Source organism: Microchirus variegatus (genome assembly GCF_963457635.1).
Source record: "Microchirus variegatus genome assembly, chromosome: 13".
In the NCBI taxonomy this organism is placed as follows: Eukaryota; Metazoa; Chordata; class Actinopteri; order Pleuronectiformes; family Soleidae; genus Microchirus; species Microchirus variegatus.
In genome coordinates this window covers 27,384,661-27,408,237 of record NC_139814.1, presented here as the reverse complement: position 1 = coordinate 27,408,237, position 23,577 = coordinate 27,384,661, and the positions used below count along the sequence as shown (strand labels likewise).

Sequence of the window (23,577 nt, the reverse complement as noted above, 5' to 3'; positions counted from 1 at the left end):
TTAGAACCTCCCTCCTCTCGTGACGACTCTACACGCTCTCCTGCTTTGTCTTGTTCAACTTGTCGTCCAGGGGCGTGGTTTCGGCGGCGGGAGGCGGGGCCACGGCAGCCGCCGCCGCCTCCACCAGCGGCACCTTCTCCTTCAGGGGCGAGGCCGGGAGCGTCGCGCCGGCGCCAGCGCCGCCGACGGGAGGATCCTCCAGGGACGAGGAGGTGGGCGGAGCTCCGCCGAAGCCGCGGGCGATCTCGTCGAAGGTCTTACCCTTCGTCTCCGGGACTTTGATGAAGGTGAAGATGAAGAAGAGGATGAGGAAGGCGGTGAAGATGAGGAAGACCCACGCCCCACACAGGTCCTGCACAGAGACGGTGACGAAGATGTTCGTAAACCTCACCAAAGTCACTCACTCTCCCACACCAAAGTCACTCACTCTCCCACACCTAAGTCACTCACTCTAACTCTCATCACTAACTTACAATGACTGATTTTAGTGAATTCGGCTTTTAAAATCCTTCGTTTTGATGTACCTCAGTGACACAAAGTGACCACACGAGGCAGCAGAGGACCAGCTCCTGTGTCCCTGTGAGCTAAAATCACTGGTTTTCTCTATGGACTTTGGTGTGGGAGAGTGATAAAACATTAAAGATAGCGTGCCACACACACACACACACACACACGGATTTTGACGATGAGCGTGTGACGTGAATTCGGAGACGAAATCGTTGGCAAACGTAGCCTTCAGAGCGTTCGCATTTTCAAAATTCTCATTTTAAACTCAGTCTTTGGACTGAACCATTGAAAGAACGACACTTTTTGATGCTAACTTAGTCTTCGCTAACAGAATTTCTGATACGTTTATTCCTGACTTCTCATGTTTGGCCACACGTTCGCACGTCGCTAGCTTACAGAAACATTAGCTAGATAATAAACACTAGCTAATAATCAGCTGGTTTCATATTTTCACTTCCTGTTTTAATAACGGCGTTTAGCTCTAAAACAAAACAATAACTTTAGCCTCTAATCGCGATCCTTGTGTTGTTAACATCGCACTCACTGCCTAAATTAGCAAAGGCTAAGTGGCTACATAATATGGCTACGATCAGGGAGCAAGAACACCAGCGGCCATTGTATCAACATGTTGGTTTGCTTGCTTACGTTTAGCCATTAAGCATCGTTTGAAGACAAATAAGTAAGTTTGGACAATATCAATTTCAGATACGTTTATTCCCGACTCATGTTTGGACACACGTGCGCATGTCGCTAGCTTACAAAAACATTAGCTAGATAATGAACCAGCTGGTTTCGTATTTCCACTTCCTGTTATAATAATGGGCTTTGGTGTGGGAGAGTGAGTGGTTTACAAACGTCTGTCTAACAGTGAAATAAAGACGTGAACACATGCGTCTCCACTCACCACCAGTTTGGGGAAGCTCATTCCCACCAGGAAGTTGGCGGTCCAGTTGCAGCAGCCGGCCACAGCCATGGCCGCCGGCCTCGGACCCTGAGAGAACAGCTCGGCCACGATGAACCACGGGATTGGACCGGGACCGAGTTCAAACATGGCCACGAACAGCATGATGGCCAGGATGGCAACGTAGCTCATGCCAGGGATGCTCAACTGAGAGAGAACGCGGGGGAGAGAGTGAATGAGCAGAAGTGCAGTAACTCGTTCAGACACTAGAGGTCGCTAAAACTCACCAGCAGGAGGGAGACGGTCATGAGCAGAGCGCTGACCGCCATTCCACCAAGACCCAGCAGGTGAAGAGTCCTACGACCAGCCTTCTCCACCAGGAAGAGCTAGAGGACACGAGAGGACATCAGAGGACATGAGAGGACATCAGAGGACATCACACGAGAGGACATGAGAGGACATCACATGAGAGGACATGAGAGGACATCACATGAGAGGACATGAGAGGACGTCAGAGGACATGAGAGGACATCAGACGACATGAGAGGACATTACATGAGAGGACATCAGACGACATGAGAGGACATTACATGAGAGGACATCAGAGGACATGAGAGGACATCAGACGACATGAGAGGACATCACATGAGAGGACATTACATGAGAGGACATGAGAGGACGTCAGAGGACATGAGAGGACATCAGACGACATGAGAAGACATCACATGAGAGGACATCAGAGGACATGAGAGGACATGAGAGAATATGAGAGGACATTACATGAGAGGACATGAGAGGACACAAGAGGACATCACATGAGAGGACATCACATGAGAGGACATGAGAGAATATGAGAGGACATTACATGAGAGGACATCAGAGGACATGAGAGGACATTACATGAGAGGACATGAGAGGACACAAGAGGACATCACATGAGAGGACATCACATGAGAGGACATCACATGAGAGGACATGAGAGAATATGAGAGGACATTACATGAGAGGACATCAGAGGACATGAGAGGACACGAGAGGACACAAGGGGACATGAGAGGACATGACATGAGAGGACATCACATGACATGAGAGGACATCAGAGGACACGAGAGGACATCACATGAGAGGTCACGAGTGGACATGAGAGGAGGACAGACATGGACACATGGACAGACATGGACATACATGGACACAGACATGGACAAACATGGACAGAGGACAGAGGGACAGAGGGACAGAGGGACAGAGGGACAGAGGACATGACTCACAGAGACAATAGTGAAGACAGTGTTGACGATCCCTGCTCCGATGGTGGCATAGATGGGTTGTTTGACTCCAGCTCGAGCAAAGATACCTGTAGAGTAATAGAAGACCTGCAGAGACAAAGACACCTCAGTGATCGTCAGGACTTCAAAACACTCTCAACTTTATCGATCGTCTTCGTTAGCGACGGCATCGACTCACGGCGTTGATCCCCGACAGCTGCTGCGACAGCTGCAGCATGACGGCGATGAGGAGAGGCTGACGGTACGACGCCGAGCGGAACAGCTCCACGATGGTCACCTTCTTCTCCATGGCCATCTTAGCGCTTTCCTCCTTCATCTCCTGCATGTCTTTACTCACGTCCTCGCTGCCACGGAGACGCACCAGAGCTGTCAATCACACAAGGTTATATCACTTTAATACAAGAATAAACTTTAAAAAAGGGCTTTAATCTAATTTACATCACACACACACACTCGTTTATGAGGAGCTTTGTTGAGGTCAGTGTCAGAAGGGAAGTTTGTAAACCAGTCACTCTCCCACACCAAAGTCACTCACTCTCCCACACCAAAGTCACTCACTCTCCCACACCAAAGTCACTCACTCTCCCACACCAAAGTCACTCACTCTCTCACACCAAAGTCACTCACTCTCACACACCAAAGTCACTCACTCTCTCACACCAAAGTCACTCACTCTCTCACACCAAAGTCACTCACTCTCCCACACCAAAGTCACTCACTCTCCCACACCAAAGTCACTCACTCTCCCACACCAAAGTCACTCACTCTCCCACACCAAAGTCACTCACTCTCCCACACCAAAGTCCATAGAGTAAACCAGTGATTTTAACATCACAGCACACAGGAGTTCACAGGAGTTGTTGATCCACTGCTGCCTCCATCACTAACTTACAATGTCTTCTTTTGTAAAATTCGGCTTTTAAAAATCTTCATTTGGGTTAACTTTAGTGACACAGTGGGAACACAAAATGTGTTTTTAACGATAATTCATGCTGAATTGAAAAACTGCGTCACCGACGTCGTCTCAGCAGTCGCGCGTGCGTACGTAGCATCTACGTTAGCGCTGTGGCGGCGGCGGCGGCGTACCTTTGCGCGCCTCCTCCTCCTGTTTGAGGTTGATGAGCAGGAAGCGGGGGCTCTCGGGGCAGAAGGGCAGCAGGATGCACTGCACTACGGCGGGGGCCACGGTGAGGGCCAGCAGCAGGGGCCACAGCTTATCAGAGCCCAGCAGGGCCTCCAGACCGAAGACCTACACACAACACAACACAACACAACACACGCTAAAGCCGCGTCTACAACGAGCCAAACGCTAAGTCCCAGTAGTGTTTGGCTCCTCCCCATCTTGGCAGTGGTATGATCGGGGAGGAGCCAGACTGGAAGTGTCCTACACACCTGAGCGATCAGGATGCCCACCACCACACCGAGCTGGTGCAGCGTCCCGAAGGCTCCTCTGAGGGGCGTGGGAGACACCTCGCCCACGTACATGGGCGTCAGGCCAGTGAAGAGGCCGCAGAACAGGCCGATGACCAGGCGACCTGCGATGATCATCTCGTAGGACGAGCAGATGGTGGAGAAGCCCATGAGGAGGCCGCCGATCACCGCCAGGACGTTCACCAGCATCATGGAGCGACGTCTGAGGAGGAGGAGGAAGGGGCGGAGCTTTTACATCCACAGAGGAACACGTTCATCACACGACTGACCGTCAAACTCGACAGGTTTGGTTAAGAACTGAGCGAAGAACCGTCCTTGATCAATGAAGACGTGGCTAAAGTGGCTGGTTTAGTCACATATGCGTCACGTTTCCGACTGATATCTCTTGTGTTTCTGGTCCAAACTGGACCAAAGTCGGCGCCTCACACAGCGACGCCTTCAGGAAGCGCGTCGAGGAAACCTCTGGACAGAATTTGGTCGTACACTTCGGATAGATATTGTTCTTGTTTAGAACTTAAAACCCTAAACCAGTGGTTACTAACCTTTTTAAAGGGATAGTTGGGAATTTTGGACATAAGACCTATTTTCCAACTCAGCCGGTGTGATGGAGACGTCTGGAGACGTTTCCGAGTTCGCTGGTGCTATGGCTAGCACAAGTCAATGGTACCTGCTAGCATGGCATTAGAAACACTCATAGCGACTCCACAGTGCACTCGTGGCAAATCAATTGTAACGGCAGACTATCGATGTACATATCTGTGTTGATAGAATGTTTGAAATAAAACCAACCTTGCAATTTGAAGGATTAATGTCTCAGCAGCAGCAGCAGCAGCGCCTCATACTTCCTGTTAGCTATGACAGCGGCCGAGCGGCGGACTGATATCACCTAGCACTTATAAGTTACCGGTTCTATAATAGTTTGTTTACCTGCTGTCCTTGCAACAGACGCAGAGTAGCCCGCAGTGCTAGCCTAGCTTCTTCAATCTCACAAAAATGGCCACTTTTGGAGAATATACTGATACTTATACCATGCTAGCTGGTACCATTGACTTGCGCTAGCCATAGCACCAGCGAACTCGGCAAATAGAAGAACTGAATGAAATTTCTTGGAAACGTCTCCATCACACCGGCTGAGTTGGAAAATAGGTCTTTTGTCCAAAATTCCCAACTATCCCCAAGATCCCTGAACAAAGATAAGATCTATTTATCGAAAACATCGAGAGAAAAGAAGCCAAAAATATCTCCATCTCTAAACATTTGATTTGGGCAAACTCTGGCATCATTTCCCAGTATTTTGCGATGAGTAAAGTCTTTCTATCTAAGTGTGACTGTTCATATTAATCAGGTTTTTGGCCTTTGCTTTAAACTGTTTTAAATAATTCAGAGCTATTATTCTTCGCCTGTGGTTCAGACTGATCCAGTGTTTACTCTCTGTCTGTTAGAGAAACAGCAGAATTATCCTGAAGCAGCTGTAGCTCCGGCCCTGGAAGTAAGTAAAGCCTCCCCTGAGCTTTGTGACCACAGTCTGAAGATAAACAAACGCTAACACAGAATAACACACATTTACTGTTCATTCGTCTTTAACTAACGTAAAAAAATTAATTCCTTTATTCTGGATGAAAATATATACATGTACGCCTTCTTTTTGCGCAGCTAACCCAGTGAAGACAGATGATCTCTTTCTTAAACCTTTATCTAACCGTTATTTAACTGTTAGCGAGCTTATGGGTGACGTTCATGCGACCAGGACAGAACTACAGCTGATACAAGAGAGGGAGACGTTCGCGGAACGTTCACGAATGTTACGAACAGCACGGATTTCTGTTTTCCTTCAGATTATTTTTGTTATTCTGTGGTTTGTGGTCATTTTTCAGGAGGCTAACGAGCATGAAAACTCTGGAAACTTTGTGCGGAGGTCGGGTGTAGCGAAAATGCGATATTGATAGCGCCCCCCTAAGGTGAAACGTGGTTGGAGCAAGCCCAAATCAAGTTGAGAACTTGTATATGTGTATATAGGCCAAGAGGAATAAAAAAAAAGTCCAGTGGGACCACGGCCTCAACTCAAGAAAAAGTCGGCCATTTTGAATTTTGGCGTCCATCTTGTTTTCTGGATATACAGGGGGAAGATCTCAAAGATTGACTGAGGTTGGCGTCTCGTTTCACTAAAGACGAGAACACACGAGTAAAAATGAAGCTGGAGGAGCTGAATGTGGTTTGAGGAGAAAGAAGTGAAGAAGATTAGAGTCGGCCGTGGTTTGACCACAGATTCATCAGCTCCATTAGCTTAATGGTTAGCGACGGTTCATCACACAGGAAATACACAGAGCCATTACACACAGAGAGAAAAGAACATCCCATAATAACAAGATTAGAAAGCAGGATATTCAGACACAGATAATATGATCACGTCATTATTATATTATCATGTTATTTACCTGCCAAAGCGGTCGGCCATGACGCCCACGCTGAAGGAACCCACCATTCCGCCGACGCTGAAGACGGAGACGGCGACGCTCCAGACGATGGTGCAGACGTCGGGATCGATGGCTTTACCGTAACGCTCTGTCCACGTGTTGTTAAAGAAAGATCGCAGTTTCTGGAGAAAATGAAAATCTGATTCAGCCTCAACGTCTAAATAATGTCTGTTTTTATTAGTTTAATAACAATAATAAAAACTTATTTCATTTCCAGAACTTGGCTGGAATTAGAGGGTGATTAGCTTAGCTTAGCTTAGCATGAGGATTAAAATAAGCGGGAAAAGTCCTACGTGTGTCAAGAAAAAGTTAGTAAATCAATCCTTCAAAAATCAAACCTTTTCCTGGTTTGTAAACTAACACCCAAATTAGCCACCTCCAGGCTAAATGCTAACACTGAAGCAATACCATATGTAGCACTGGATGGATTGTTTGCTATCCTGGAAGTAGCTAGCTTACAAGTTAGTACGTCTATTAAATTTCCTTTACAAAGCTAAATATGCATGTGTGCATAAGATAGCAACTCATTTACAATAATGTCATTTTCCAATAAATTAATTAAAACTTAATTTTATGAACGTTATGTGGAACATTTACATGAATCTGAGCTAAAAGGTTGGGAAAAGTTACACAAATTTGTTCGGGGACAAATTAGCTTTAGCTTTACAGGCGTTTTGGTAGGCTAGCTGCTTCCAGGTTAAATACTAACACTGAATCCATACCCTATGTAGCACTGGACGGATTCTATGTTAGCTTTAGCCTGGAGGCAGCTAGCCTAACAGTCTAAGCTGTGACGTGTTTGCTAATGTTCTCACAAATGACAGAAAATATCAATATTAGCTTACTTTAAACAACAGTTGGCTGACTAAATTATACTGTCTGTACACTTTCAAACACTTTTACTGATTTCTGAGCGTCTGTTATTATTTTACAAACGTGTACTTTTACCACACCCTCAATTATGATTTTAGTTTCCCATGTTATTTTTCCTGCATTTATCTGTGAGAAACAAACAAAGAGTGTTCTTAGATTTATTCTAACCTATAGCCAAATTTGTTCGGCGACAAATTAGCTTTAGCTTTATGAGCGTTTTGGTAGGCTAGCTGCCTCCAGGCTAAATGCTAACACTGAATCCATACCCTATGTAGCACTTTTTTTGACGGATTCTATGTTAGCTTTAGCCTGGAGGCAGCTAGCCTAACAGTCTGAGCCGTGACGTGTTTTCTAATGTTCTGACAAAAAAAAGATTGAATGAATGAAAACTTTATGTAAAACATTTACATGATTCTGAACTAAAACCTTGGTAAAGTTTCAGGGACCCAAAACAAATGCCCGGTGAGTCGTCTGAGGAACCCGGCCCAGTGTTTGTGAACCTCTGCGGTCACATGACTGACCTGCTCTGGTGCGTTGATGACGCCGGTGTTGTAGCCAAACTGCAGCGAGCCGATGACGGCGGTGGCCAATGAGAAGAGGAGGTAACATGTGACCTGGTTTTCCTGCAGAGACAAAGATGGACGACATTTTAAATCAGTAAAAATACATTATTATTATTATTATTATTATCATTGTTCCAGCAGCAGCAGAATCAGGTCACTGTGTCTTTGTTAAAGCTTCAGTGCTGATGAAGCAGCTTCCTGTTTGTTACCTGAGACACTTTGACACTGGACCAGGTCTCAGCTGATCCTCTGTCCTTCACAGGACAACAACAAGCAGCAGAGTTTATGATAAACGTTACTGTTCTGGAAGCACGGCTTTACGAAAAATAAACCAAATATTCTAAATAATCTGCTAATAATGACTTTAATTAATGTTGAGTTTATAGTCATTTATACATCCAGACTGTAAAGTTCCTTAAAATGAAGAAAAACATGTCTTCACATTCAATGTAATTTTTTTTTACATTATAGGGGACTTATAGGGAGTTTTGTCCCCATGAGGAAGACATGTCCCCATAATGTGGGTGTGTCATCACAGTGAGGTCCTCACAACATGAGTTATGCCCAGAACACACACAAACCTGCTTTTATATCTCAGTGAGGACACGTCATTGACATGATGCATTTCCTCGCCCCTTACCTTAACCATCACAACTGAGTGCTTAATCCTAATCCTAATCTAAATTATATTCTGACCCTAACACTAAACACCAGGTCTTAACCATGAAAACGACCTTTAAAGTTGTCCCTCACAAGGTCAAAATGACGTCTTCTCACAAAAAAGGTTTGTCTTTTGTCTCTTGGACCTCACACACACACACACACACACACACACACACACACACACACACACACACCTTCCCGTGTCCTTGTGTGGAGTCACAGTGACTCAGTAGAAATGTCTTTGGTCACATGACCACGTCAGAGTCAACGATCAATAACAGACGAACACTGAAGCTGCTTGACTTATAATAATAATAATACCTTATTATAAGCTAATAACCCTTACCCTAATAATAATAATATAATAAAACATCTGTGTTTGTCGCCTGTTTCTTTATGTGTGTGTATGTGTGTGTGTGACCAGTTGCCCGGTTACCACGGCAACTGGTCATCATGAGTGATCAGACTGTGGAGACTCGTCTCATTCTTCTCTCTGGAGTTTGTTTGGAGACGCGAAGATTTTTCTCTCATTCATCATCCATTCATCGGTGTCCATGTCAATCAACCTCTGTCTCCATGGCAACAGCCTGGCGGTGACACACTTATTGACACAGGCTGCAATCCTGCACACACACACACACACACACACACACACACACACACACACACACACTGACCTACATGTTCACACAGAGGATGAAGGTTAAACATATTGATCTGTTGTGGTGATTGATCTGATCAACATCAGTCGATTGTTATCAGGTCTGACATCAGATCATGATCAGATTATTATGATTTGATCACACACACACACACACACACACACACACACACACACACACACACACACACACACACACACACACACACACACACACACACACACACACACACACACACACACACACACACACACACACACACAGATAGACACACACACATCTCCTGTTGCTCTTTCATCAAACAGAAGAAACCCCCTCCCTCCTCCTCTTCCTCCTCTTCCTCCTCTTCCTCTCGTCATCACCTGTTCATCCTCTCACTCTCAGAAAGACGACGTAAACATCCATCATCTACCACTTTATCCTCCACCAGAGGGTCACGGGGGGTGCTGTGTCTATCTCAGCAGACATTGGGCGATAGGCGGGGTCACACCCTGGACAGTTCACCAGTCCATCACAGGGTCACATATAGAGACAAACAACCACTCACTCACACACACACTCACGGTCAATTTAGAGTGTCGCATATCGCATGTTTTTTGGACTGTGGGAGGAAGCCGGAGAACCCGGAGAACCCGGAGGAAACCCACGCACACACGGGGAGAGAACATGCAAACTCCTTGCAGAAAGGCCCTTGTTCCGAAGATGTTCCAAACGGGGCTCAAACCCAGGAACCCGGGTGTTCTTGCTGCAAAAGGCAAGAGTGCGAACCACTACACCAACGGTGGGCCCCGACGTAAACATCTTTAACTTTAACTCAGCATGAACTCATGTGAATATTCATCTGTAGATGATTCATCTGTTTGGTTTGGACATGAATATAATCCATCTTTTAGATTACAGTTCATATTTAAGGTTCACTTCTTACTTCTTAAAAGTCTCTGATGATGATTAACAAAAGATGAGATATTAGCTGAGTTTATCGGATTATCTTCACGACCTGCACATCTATCTGTGTCTGTGTTCACACACACACACACACACACACACACACACACACACACACACACACACACACACACACACACACACACACAGCGAGTTGTAAACAAATAATCCACAACAACAACAAAGAATCTTCTGGATTATCTCACGTCATAAGAGTCGATGATTCATCAGATTTGCTCGTGATAATCTGTGCAATAATCCAGTGACTCTGCACTTTCTCTTCCCCTCAAACAAACATTCATCAACTCCAGATTAATAACAATGATAATCTCAGATTTTTCTTTTCTTAAAAACTCAGTCATATTTGGTTTGTTTACAAAACATCATCATCATCATCATCTGAACACAGTCGTCAACATAATCTGACGTTTTATCAAACAAACAAGAACACGACAGATTATTAAAGCGTGAAAATGTTGTCATTGACCTTTAAATTCATCTTCTCTATCTGTGTGTGTGTGTGTGTGTGTGTGTGTGTCTCTGTGTGTCTGCGTGTGTGTGTGTGTGTCTCTGTGTGGGTTGTCACGTTTGCTGCTGGATTGTGATCTAATCTAATCTAATCTAATCTAATCTAATCTGACACAGTAGAAGTCACTTGCCTGACCCGCCATCTTCTCAGATCTTCAGGTGATGCTGACAAAAAGGAAACCAAGGCTCACTGGCTCCGCCCGCCGGTGCCGACAGCTGCGGCTAAACCAACACACCTCAGAGGCGCTGTCCGTGGTACCGAACCCCGGTCCTCACGGTCCACAGGGGTCCACACGGTGCAGGACCAGAACCTGAGTCTGTTCTGGTCTTCATCAGAGAGAGAGAGAGAGATGAGAACATGAATGTGACAGAGTTAATCTTTGTTTTTAATCGATAATCTGCGTTTCATTCATGACGTCATCGGCGCGAGCAGAGAAAAGAAGCCCGCATCAGAGCAGCAGAAGCCGGGGAGCGCGAGTCAGACTCACCGGTGATGAGATCCGGAGAAAGTGAAGCGTCAGCGTGTCCTCTTCCTCTTCTTCTTCCTCTTCCTCTTCTGCTTCCTCTTCCTCTGTGTCCTCCTGTCTGTCTCGCGCGTGTATGTCTCGTGTCTCTGGATGTGTCTCGTGCGTGTCCTTTGTCTCGTGCGTGTCAATCACAGATGTGCTGCCTCCTCTTCTTCACGCGCTGATCTTCTTCTTCTTCTTCTTCTTCTCCATCAACCTATGAAGAACAGGGATGCTGGGGTGTTGTGACGTCACGTGGCCCCGCCCCTCCCTGCCTCGCCGCCGTTGTGTGCGTGCAGAAGCGTCCGTGACTTTTCTGCATCATCATCCTCATCTTCGTCCTCCATGTCCTTTTTTGGCCGTCGTGTTCATCGCGCGCGCATGCGCAGTGCAGAGAGAGGGGCGGGACGTGAGGGTCGTGAGCGTCCTCCTCACCTTCCCGGCATGCACCTCTCCCTGCAGTGACCTTGAGAGGCACATACTGATGCTGCGGATGCTGGTGCTGATGCAAGGCGGCACGCGCTGTTGCTATGGTGACGCGGCGTCACGAGACAGCAGCAGCAGCAGCGTCATCACAGATGATTTTTAACAACTTGAAGAGAAGCTCGCGCTCAGGGATTAATGTTGATCATAATCTGGGATTAGATTATGACCAGAGAACGTGACCATGTTTTCGAGATTATCACAAATGCTACATAAGATGATGACGTGGTGAATTTCTATTATTGTGAAATATTGCATCACTCACTCGTTCACCATCACACAGTCATTTACTCTGAAGGGCCACAAGGGGGAGCTCTCACTTTACGCGTGAGTTTAACGTAAAGTATTTTATTTATTTATTTATTTATGCAAACTTTTGTTTTTAAGTAATTTTAGAAAAAGGTTAAGTAACATTTTTGTGTTTTTGTTACATTTTGACTGATTATATTACATTTGATTAAAGTTACATGTTTGTAACATTGTAACCTTTTGTGTCATTTAAGCTTTTTTTATGTTTTTGTGCTGATGCTTTTGTAAAATACTGTTGTTTTTATAGGATTTGTTAAGTTTTTGTAAAATAAAAACACTTTTTAATTTTTTTTGTGAATAACAGTTTTGTGGAATTAGTAAAAACATTAAATTACAAATTTTGTATTTTTTACAAAAGACATTTTAAACAACTTTAGTAATGAAAGTATTAACGATATTATACCATTTATAAAAAGTTATAACCTGTTCTCACTCACACTGACGTCACCTGTCTCACCTTGTTTCCGGTTGATCACCAACAGCTAAACTTTAAACCCTTTAAAACCTTCCAGTTACTTTAGTTAAAGACGGTTTTTCTGAGCCGAATTTACCGGATCATCAAACTGACCCGGGACATGTTTTCAAATGTGACGTCAGAGTCATAGTTTTTTACAAAAACACAAGAAACGTTCAAAAACGCTGCTTTTCCTACAGTGAATGAGACAAGTTTGATTCTCTGACTGATAAATACGCAGTTTTTGAGGAATAACATTAAACGTATTGATTTAAACTCGTTCAAACAGACATTTAAACGTCAGGATTTAATCGATTATCGATTAGAAAACACGTATTTCACAAAGGAACCGAATTATTATTCTTACAACAACGTCCTTCTGGTTTGAAATGCTCCTGGCACGCGGTGCATGTCGGGAAACAGAGTCAGGCGGTGCCACCGTCTCAGTGAGGTAATACTCCCACCTGCTGGACACATTTAGCAGTGCAGCATCACTCTGTCAGTGAAGCGTATGAAGATTGTTGTTTGTTTTCTTTAAGTTAAATAAGATTTTAATGAAATGTTGATGACGCCGAAAACATCACAGCAGTTTTGTTTCAATGTTTCTGTGATTTTAACTGAAATTAACTCTTATTTTACAGGAAAATCAGGCAAGTGAAGTGAAAAATGAGCGAAAATTAAAGGAGGTTTGGTCATGAACTCACTGCATCACATGTGTTTCTGTGTTTCAGACTGTAGGTGGCACTGTTGTGAGTATATAGACTGAACCGTCACTGTATCACATGATGATTGACAGTTTAATGACGTTTCTGGAGTCAAGTAAAACTCTGAATGATGAGGAATCAACAATAATAAATGAATATCACACATTATTAACGTAACGTGAGTTAACGTATATATTTATAATAATAATGTTTTTTAAAAACAACACAAAAACACTTAAATCTTGCTTGAATTGGTAAAAGTGTTTTATTCAAAGTAAAGTCACAGTTCTATTTACAAGTATTTGACAGCGTTTATACGAGTTCCTCTTTCAAGTTTTAGATTTAAGTTGATATTTAAGTTTTTTTTGGCTTCGACATGAGGTGTGTGTGTGTGTGTGTGTGTGTGTGGGGTGGGGGGGTGATACAGAGGTGAGGAGGGGGCGGAGCATGAAGATGGGAGTGAAAGTCACATGACAGGAGAGAAAAATGAGACTAAAAGTAATAATAAAGCATTTAAATATACTTATAAAGAGTCAATGTGATGTAATGTACATGTACAAAAACTCTAATGTGATAAAAAGTGTGTGTGTGTGTGTGTGTGTGTGTTAAAACGTGGTTTTAGGTTAAGGGTTAGGGTTAGGCATTTAGTCGTCATGGCTAAGGTTAAGGTAAGGGGTTAAGGAATGCATTAAGTGTGTGTGTGTGTGTGTGTGTGTGTTCTTGTACTTGCGGCATACTGAGGACCAGTGAGGGTTTTTAACCAACAAAGTGAGGTCATTTTACGGAGTGAGGACATTTTGGCCGGTCCTCACTTTGTTTTCATTGAAACCAAACATTTTTGGTCCAATTTTTATTTTTATTTTGGTCGACAATTAAATTTTGGGTCAAAAATTTTGGTCAAAAATTTTGGGTCAAATTTTTTTTTCAAATTTTGGACGACATAGTATAGTATGACGTTTTTGTCAAATTTTGGGTCCCAAATTTTGGGTCAAATTTTTTTTCTCAAAATTTTGGACAACATAATATGGTATGACGTTTGTGACAAATTTTGGACCAAAGATATGGGGGTCAATTTTTAAAAAAAAATGTTGTCGACATGGTATAGTATGATGTTTTTTGTAAAATTTTGGACCAAAAATAATAATAATAATTAAAAAAAAAAATCGAAAAAGTTTTCCAGCCCTTTTTGCTCTGGGGCTCCACCTGCAGACATTTTATGGTACTGCAACCAGTAGTTCTATATAAATGTCATTCATGAAGTAGATATTTGTAATTGTGTTGATTTATAAAGTGGAAATGCTGGTCCTCACTTTGTCAGCAACCCAGTCCTCAGTATGCAGCAAGTACAAGAATGTGTGTGTGTGTGTGAGCCGGTCATAAATAGTCAGGATCAGATCAGCTGTTCACAGGTAAATCCCGCCGTGAGCCACCGGTCGCCATGGAGACGTCAGCGTTACCGCGGCGACGCGTTGGCTGAGGGTTTGCCGCCGCGGTCGTCAAGGCTGACATTGACCTTTGACCTCATGCAAGTGCTGTCAGTATCAACACAGACTGTGTATATGTATATATATATATATGTTATTTTATGCCATAAATGCAAATATGTTTCTAACAAAAAAAAAGCATCTTTTCAATATGAAATACTAAAATATAAAACCTCAATGTGCAAAATCATCATCATCATCATCATCATCTTCAGGTGTGAAAGTTTCCCTCCAATCCTGAGCAGATGCTTCAGTCTCTGTTTCCATAGAAGAAGAAGAAGAAGCAGCGCTGCAGTTAAACAGCAGCACGGAATCTGATGTGATGGAGATCCAAAGATCTCCAGAGTCTTCAAAGTCGAACAAGAAGAAGAAGAAGAAGAAGCAGCAGCAGCAGCAGCAGCAGCAGCAGCAGCAGCAGCGTTGTGTTGATGCAGGAGCTCACGCCTCAGTGACACGGCTCGAAGGGGAACTGGGTGATTCCACCATGCAGCTCCACGTTTCCCTGCGACCAGGACATGACGTCTCCCAGTAGGTGAGCGCCGCACGAGGCCTGACTGTGGATCTCACCTGACGTCAGGACTCTGGACCAGAACTGAAGGTCGGCCAGTTCTCCCACGAAGGACTGAGTGACGTCGAAGCGTCCGCCCATCGTGTCCTGACCATGAAAACACAGATTTACCACCAGTTAGCCACCAGGGGGCGACACCACTGTTTGCTACTGTAGCTCAATAAGAATGGTCGTACATTTGAATTCTAGAGGAATCACTCTCCCACACCAAAGCCCATAGAGAAAACCAGTGATTTTAGCTCACAGGGACACAGGAGCTGCTGGTCCTCTGCTGCCTCATGTGGTCACTTTGTGTCACTGAATGAAGTTTAAATTAAATATTTCAAAAGCCGAATTCGCCAAAATCAGTCATTGTAAGTTAGTGATGGAGGCAGCAGTGGATCAACAACTCCTGTGAACTCCTGTGTGCTGTGATGTTAAAATCACTGGTTTACTCTATGGACTTTGGTGTGGGAGAGTGAGCGACTTTGGTGTGGGAGAGTGAGTGACTTTGGTGTGAGAGAGTGAGTGACTTTGGTGTGAGAGAGTGAGTGACTTTGGTGTGTGAGAGTGAGTGACTTTGGTGTGTGAGAGTGAGTGACTTTGGTGTGTGAGAGTGAGTGACTTTGGTGTGTGAGAGTGAGTGACTTTGGTGTGAGAGAGTGAGTGACTTTGGTGTGGGAGAGTGAGTGACTTTGGTGTGGGAGAGTGAGTGACTTTGGTGTGGGAGAGTGAGTGACTTTGGTGTGGGAGAGTGAGTGACTTTGGTGTGGCAGAGTGAGTGGTTTACCATGATGACGTGACGTCTCTCACCTGCTCTTGTCCCAGGATAAAGACGCCTCCTGGTTTCACAGAGTTCCATGACGACAGGTTTTGTCCTGAACCTTTCTTCACGCCGTCCTGAAACGCCTCCCAGACGCCGTCACGCGTCGACCACGTAACGCACACGTGATGCCACTTACTGTCTGTCATGGTGACGGGCAGAGTGACGGCCTGGAGACACACACACACACACACACACACACACACACACACACACACACACACACACACACACACACACACACACACACACACACACTCACACACACACACACACACACACACACACACGATGAGGTCAAAGCACAGATGTTGTTTTTTAAAGGATTTTATCATGAAAACAAAACTAATGAATGCAAATTTAAGCCAAATGATCATCCATCCCACCCATCGACCAACCAACCAATCAAACGATCAACCAACTATCAACCGACTTACCTTCCAATTAACCAACCCACCGGATTTACCAACCAACCAACCGACTAACTGACCGACTTACCTCCCAACCAACTAACCAACCTGACTTGCCAACCAAATAATCACCAATGCAAACTGAATTTAAAGTCTGAAGATGATCGAGTCATGGATCAGTTTGAACTGAGTCATGGATCAGTTTGAACTGAGTCACTGATCAGTTTGAACTGAGTCACTGATCAGTTTGAACTGAGTCATTGATCAGTTTGAACTGAGTCACTGATCAGTTTGAACTGAGTCACTGATCAGTTTGAACTGAGTCATGGATCAGTTTGAACTGAGTCACTGATCAGTTTGAACTGAGTCATTGATCAGTTTGAACCGAGTCACTGATCAGTTTGAACTGAGTCATGGATCAGTTTGAACTGAGTCATGGATCAGTTTGAACTGAGTCATTGATCAGTTTGAACTGAGTCATTGATCAGTTTGAACTGAGTCATGGATCAGTTTGAACTGAGTCAGAACAAACTCTTCAGTCTAATCAGATTATCTGCTTAATGAATGTCGTTGGTGAACTCAGAGGATTAAAGGAAAAGCTTTAACTGTTTGTTCACAGATAAAGAGTCGTTACAATAAAAACCTGTATTTAATGACATTAATAATAATAAACAGTTTGTTTCCACCTTGTCGTTGATCAGCAGCTCCATAGGGTTCCTTCCCCACTCCATCAGCACCAGCTCGTTGGCCTGTCCTGGCACGGCGTAGGAGAAGGGCGTGCCCAGTCCTGGCCCCGCCCCCGCCTTCAACCACAGGCACACGGTCAGAGCGAAGATCTCGTCCACCACCGTCCTCCTCATCCTCGCGTACATGTAGTTGGTCTTCATGGGGAAGTCCAACAGGAAGCTGCTGGGACTCTTAGGCTTCTTGTGATCTGAGGTCAGAGGTCAAGAGGTCAGAGGTCAGGGGTCAGGGGTCAGCTCTGTGGTCTTCAAAGGTCATCATTGTCAATTATTCTTATTACTGTGTGATTATTCAAAGGAATACACATGGACATTTACTTTTACAACAGGAAACTGAAGCTTCTCTCCCCACACCAAAGTCATTCACTCTCCCACACCAAAGTCACTCACTCTCCCACACCAAAGTCATTCACTCTCCCACACCAAAGTCACTCACTCTCCCACACCAAAGTCACTCACTCTCCCACACCAAAGTCACTCACTCTCCCACACCAAAGTCACTCACTCTCCCACACCAAAGTCACTCACTCTCCCACACCAAAGTCACTCACTCTCCCACACCAAAGTCATTCACTCTCCCACACCAAAGTCTCTCACTCTCCCACACCAAAGTCACTCACTCTCCCACACCAAAGTCACTCACTCTCTCACACCAAAGTCACTCACTCTCCCACACCAAAGTCACTCACTCTCCCACACCAAAGTCACTCACTCTCTCACACCAAAGTCACTCACTCTCCCACACCAAAGTCACTCACTCTCCCACACCAAAGTCACTCACTCTCCCACACCAAAGTCACTCACTCTCCCACACCAAAGTCACTCACTCTCCTACACCAAAGTCACTCACTCTCTCACACCAAAGTCACTCACTCTCCCTCACCAAAGTCACTTACTCTCCCACACCAAAGTCACTGAGTGAGTGGTTTACAGACTTCAGTTTCCTGTGTAATGACAGTAGACACAGGTGTGTGTGTGTGTGTGTGTGTCACCGTTGCCATGGTGAAGCTGGCTCAGCACCGTCTCCAGCTTGCTGTGACCCGTCTCTTTGTTGTTGAAAGGCGGTCGCCGATGGTGATGAGCGTCGCCATGGTGACCGTCGTCATGGTGGTCGTCACGGTGACCAGGTTCGTGGTGGCCGTCGTTGTGGTCGTCGTGGTGGTCGCTGCGATGGTTGTCATAGTAACCGCGATGGCGACTGTGTTGCCAGTCGTAGCGGTGGTCGTAGTCGCCGTGGCGACTGTGGTGACCGACGTGAGGGTTGTAGCGCTCTCTTCCGTGATGGTTGCTGTTGTGGCGGTTGTCACGGTGACCGGTGCTGTGGTGGTCGTCATGGCGGCTGCTGCTGCTGCTGCTGCTGCTGCTGCCACTGTGGTCGTCGTGGTGATCGTCATGGTGATCATCATGGTGGTCATCGTGGTGGTCATCGTGGTGGTCATCATGGCGGCTGCTGCTGCTGCTGCGATGGTCGTCATGGTGGTCGTCGTGATGGTCGTCGTCGTCGTCATGGTGGTCGTCACGGCGACCGTTGTCGTGGTGATCTCGGTGGTAGCTGTGCAGCTGCTCCTCCAGAGCGTTGATCTTCCTCTGCAGGAGTTCCCTCAGGGAGCTGGAGTACGAGCTGGACGAGTTCCTCGCCTGGAGACGCACAAGGAACACAGGGAACATGACCTTTGACCTTTGACCTCGCCATACACACACATACACACACAGTGTTCTGTTATTTGTTTATCAATTAAAACATCATTAGTAAAAGTTAGTCGCCATAGAGCTCCATCTTTAAAAAGTGCATCTCCTTAAAGTAAATCTGAGAAACATTCTATGTTTTTTGAATAAATGAAAGCAGCCGCGGTTTGACATTTAAATGTGGAGAGAAATAAATCCATGTCTTCCTCTCTAACAAAGCCGGATTTGTTTTCCTGCCAACACACGAGGGATTAAGATCCACGTCAGGACGGATGAACCTAATTAAAGGTGAGGGAGGGGGGAGGGGTCAATCCAGACTCCGCCTCTCAGCCTCCAAGGCTACATGTCACCAGAAACATTATTACCATGTCTACGATATCTTAAGAACGTGATTACGTCTTTATCTTCACTGTCAGACAGACTTTTCAGTCCCTGTGAGCTAAAATCACTGGTTTCCTCTATGGACTTTGGTGTGGGAGAGTGAGTGGTTTCACAAACTTCAGTTTCCTGTTGTTAAAGTCTGTCTAACAGTGAAATAAAGACGTGAAACGTGTTCTTAAGTCACCGTAGACTTAATCTGGCATAGATTTAAATCGTTCAGCCTTTTCTTTTCCCTGCTCTGACCTCGTTTCTGCAGATTTTTTAACAGGATTAAACAGGTTAAATAAACAACGTCGTCAGAAAACCACCCATGATCTGGGAGCTTCCACCTTTCAACCTCCTCTGACGCTCGGATGAAGCGCAGGATTTGTTAAAGGTCAGTGTTGAAGGCTAATCAACGTAAAGCTGCTTCCTGTCGAGGAGTTCGCCAAATATCCAGAGGAGAGAAGTGGGAATGACTTTAGTCTTAAAAACAAAAAGTATCTCGGAATGACTTGAAATTTACCATCATAATAGTCGGCATCACCCTGAACAAGGATCAGTTGGAAATATTTGCATATCTCTTAAGGAATAATTTTAAGGAATTTTTGAAAATCACGAAATTATCCATGTTCCCTGATGCACTTTGACAGTGAGCTGAGTTTCTCCGAAAAAATAAAAAGTATCTCGGAATGACTTGAAATTTAGCATCATAATAGTCGACATCGCCCTGAACACGGATCCGTTGAAAATATTTGCATATCTCTTAAGGAATAATTTTAAGGAATTTTTGAAAATCAGGAATTTATCCATGTTCCCTGATGCACTTTGACAGTGAGCTGAGTTTCTTCTCAAAAACAAAAAGTATCTCGGAATGACTTGAAATTTAGCATCATAATAGTCGACATCGCCCTGAACAAGGATCTGTTGAAAATATTTGCATATCTCTTAAGGAATAATTTTAAGGAATTTTTGAAAATCACGAAATGATCCATTAGTCCTGATGCACTTTGACAGTGAGCTGAGTTTCTTTGAAAAAATAAAAAGTATCTCGGAATGACTTGAAATTTACCATCATAATAGTCGACATCGCCCTGAACAAGGATGTGTTTAAAATATTTGCAAATCTCTTAATGAATAATTTAAATGAATTTTTGAAAATCACAAAATTATCCATGTTCCCTGATGCACTTTGACAGTGAGCTGAGTTTCTTCTCGAATACAAAACGTATCTCAGAATGACTTGAAATTCAACTTCATAATAGTCGACATCACCCTGAACAAGGATCTGTTGAAAATATTTGCATATCTCTTAAGGAATAATTTTAATGAATTTTTGAAAATCACGAAATTATCCATGTTCCCTGATGCACTTTGACAGTGAGCTGAGTTTCTTCAAAAAAACAAAAAGTATTTCGGAATGACTTGAAATTTACCATCATAATAGTCGACATCGCCCTGAACAAGGATCAGTTGAAAATATTTGCATATCTCTTAAGGAAGAATTTTAATGAATTTTTGAAAATCACGAAATTATCCATTTGCCCTGATGCACTTTGACAGTGAGCTGAGTTTCTTTGAAAAAATAAAAAGTATCTCGGAATGACTTGAAATTTACCATCATAATAGTCGACATCACCCTGAACAAGGATCAGTTGAAAATATTTGCAAATCTCTTAAAGAATAATTTTCATGAATTTTTGAAAATCAGGAAATGATCCATTTGCCCTGATGCACTTTGACAGTGAGCTGAGTTTCTTCAAAAAAAGAAAAAGTATCTCGGAATGACTTGAAATTTACCATCATAATAGTCGACATCGCCCTGAACAAGGATCAGTTGAAAATATTCGCAAACCTCTTAAGGAATAATTTTAATGAATTTTTGAAAATCACGAAATGATCCATTAGTCCTGATGCACTTTGACAGTGAGCTGAGTTTCTTCTCAAAAACAAAAAGTATCTCAGAATGACTTGAAATTTAGCATCATAATAGTCGACATCGCCCTGAACAAGGATCTGTTGAAAATATTTGCATATCTCTTAAGGAATCATTTTAAGGAATTTTTGAAAATCACTTAATTATCCATTTGCCCTGATGCACTTTGACAGTGAGCTGAGTTTCTTCAAAAAAAGAAAAAGTATCTCGTAATGACTTGAAATTTACTGTCACAATAGTCGCCATCGCCCTGAACAAGGATGTGTTGAAAATATTTGCAAATCTCTTAAGGAAGAATTTTCATGAATTTTTGAAATTCAGGAAATTATCCATTTTCCCTGATGCACTTTGACAGTGAGCTGAGTTTAAAGTCTGTCTAACAGTGAAATAAAGACGTTAAAAACATGTGATATCACAGACTCTGGTGCAGATAAACCTGTGTTTTGTTGACCTCTCTCACCTGTAAACTCTCCAGACGTTCCTTCAGCGTCTGCAGCGTCTTTCCCGTCTGCTCAGGAGAGAAGATCGAGTGTTTGCCGTTGTTCTTCCTGTGGTGAGGATCTGACCTGTGGCTGCTGTGAGGGGCGTGGTGATCGGGGGCGTGGTGATCGGGGGCGTGGTGATCGCCGCTGTGGGGGGCGTGGTAATCGCCGCTGTGGGGGGCGTGGTGATCGGCGCCATGGTGATCGGCGCCATGATGCCCCGAGGGCGTGTGGTGAGAAGACGATGAGGACGACGAGGTCGCGTGGTGGCTGCCGTGAGACCCGTGATGGTCGTCGTCGTGATGGCCGCTGTGGTGGTCGTCGTCGTGGCGACCGCCGCCGAAGCCCTCGCACAGCGTGAGCTTGGCGGTCAGCTCCCTGATGGTCTCCCTCTGGTCCAGGATGGTCTCCTTCTGCCTCACCAGACTCTCTCTCAGGTGTAAGATGGTGGCTTTGGCCTCGTCTGACATCGTCCCCCTCCAGCTACCGCCGCCGCCGCCGCCGCCGCCGTGACCGTTGCTGCCCGGTGCGTGGGGCACGGCGGGCGGCGAATAGCAGCTGGGATCTGCTTCAGGGGGAATGGGCGTGCAAACAAACTTGGGACTAACCGCGTAGCTGTGTTCTGTGCCAGGGAAACTGGCCGAGGATGCGGCGCAAGACAGGAAGTAGTAGAAAATGAGAGCGCGGAGGAGGAAGGAGGGACGGACGGACCTCGCAGACGGAGGCGTGAGACGCAGAGGGAGGCGTGAGGCGTCTCTGGACATGTTTGATCAGAGAGTTCCTCCTGAGCTTCACTGAGATGGAAACCATGAAGACGGGTCATCGACTCCACAACGGCCTCCTGGCTCCATGGTCACGTCCACAGGCTCTGCTGAGGAATCCTGGATTAAATCTGCGTCAAGGAGAAGGGTTTGGGCTCCTGCCAGCAGGTGATCTTCCTCAGGAGGAGGAGGAGGAGGAGGAGGAGGAGGAGGAGGAGGAGGTGTTTAGCACAATAATCCCTTTAACTCTGGCTCTGAGCCCCATCGGATCCCAGAGTGATGGAGGCTGAAGGAAGAGGAGAATTAAAATGATGTTAAGACCAAGAAAACACAGTTTCCAGACAGAGAGTGACGTTTGTAAACCACTCACTCTCCCACACCAAAGTCCATAGAGAAAACCAGTGATTTTAACATCACAGGGACACAGGAGCTGCTGGTCCTCTGCTGCCTCGTGTGGTCACTTTGTGTCACTGAGGTCAATGTTAGCAAAGGATTTCAAAGCCGAATTGTACAAAATCAGTCATTGTAAGTTAGTGATGGAGGCAGCAGTGGATCAACAACTCCTGTGAACTCCTGTGTGCTGTGATGTTAAAATCACTGGTTTACTATGGACTTTGGTGTGGGAGAGTGAGTGGTTTACAAACTTCAGTTTCCTGTTGTTAAAGTCTGTCTAACAGTGAAGATAAAGACGTGAACGTGTTCTTAAGACGTCATAAACTTAAACTGATGTAGATTTTATGAGCTAAGTCTTTTGTTATGTGGATAAAATCTGACTTTTCCCCCTTGTGTTTCTGCTGGCAGCCATTTTGTTATCACTGAGCGTGCACTTTAGTGTCTCAAGCTGCAAAATAGGTGAATTACATGCTAAAATGCTAATATGGCATTAATAAATTATGCTGAATGATAGCATAAGTTATTGGGCACAGATGCTAACGTTAGCAGCTAACACCTGAGGTGACACGGCAGCTCCTGTGTCCCTGTGATGTTAAAATCACTGGTTTTCTCTATGGGCTTTGGTGTGGGAGAGTGAGTGGTTTACAAACGTCAGTTTCCTGT

At 44.8% G+C, this 23,577-nt stretch overlaps 2 protein-coding genes across 2 annotated transcripts; both read right to left on the bottom strand.

Annotated features, from left to right (window-relative positions):
- Positions 1–28: 28 nt before the first annotated feature.
- slc2a3a (solute carrier family 2 member 3a) lies at positions 29–8,684 on the bottom strand (the record flags this gene model as incomplete). The annotated part of the gene is made up of 10 exons (XM_083899625.1): positions 29–352; positions 1,412–1,615; positions 1,696–1,794; positions 2,677–2,781; positions 2,873–3,060; positions 3,781–3,943; positions 4,087–4,327; positions 6,561–6,721; positions 7,994–8,095; positions 8,676–8,684. 10 exons carry the CDS (start codon positions 8,682–8,684, stop codon positions 29–31), a joined length of 1,596 nt encoding a protein of 531 aa, XP_083755751.1.
- Positions 8,685–15,218: 6,534 nt separating this feature from the next.
- LOC310935690 (uncharacterized protein) lies at positions 15,219–22,524 on the bottom strand (the record flags this gene model as incomplete). The annotated part of the gene is made up of 5 exons (XM_083899624.1): positions 15,219–15,428; positions 16,134–16,313; positions 17,240–17,487; positions 18,289–18,934; positions 21,739–22,524. The coding sequence occupies 5 exons, from the start codon at positions 22,522–22,524 to the stop codon at positions 15,219–15,221; spliced, it is 2,070 nt and encodes a 689-aa protein (XP_083755750.1).
- Between the last annotated feature and the right edge of the window lie 1,053 nt (positions 22,525–23,577).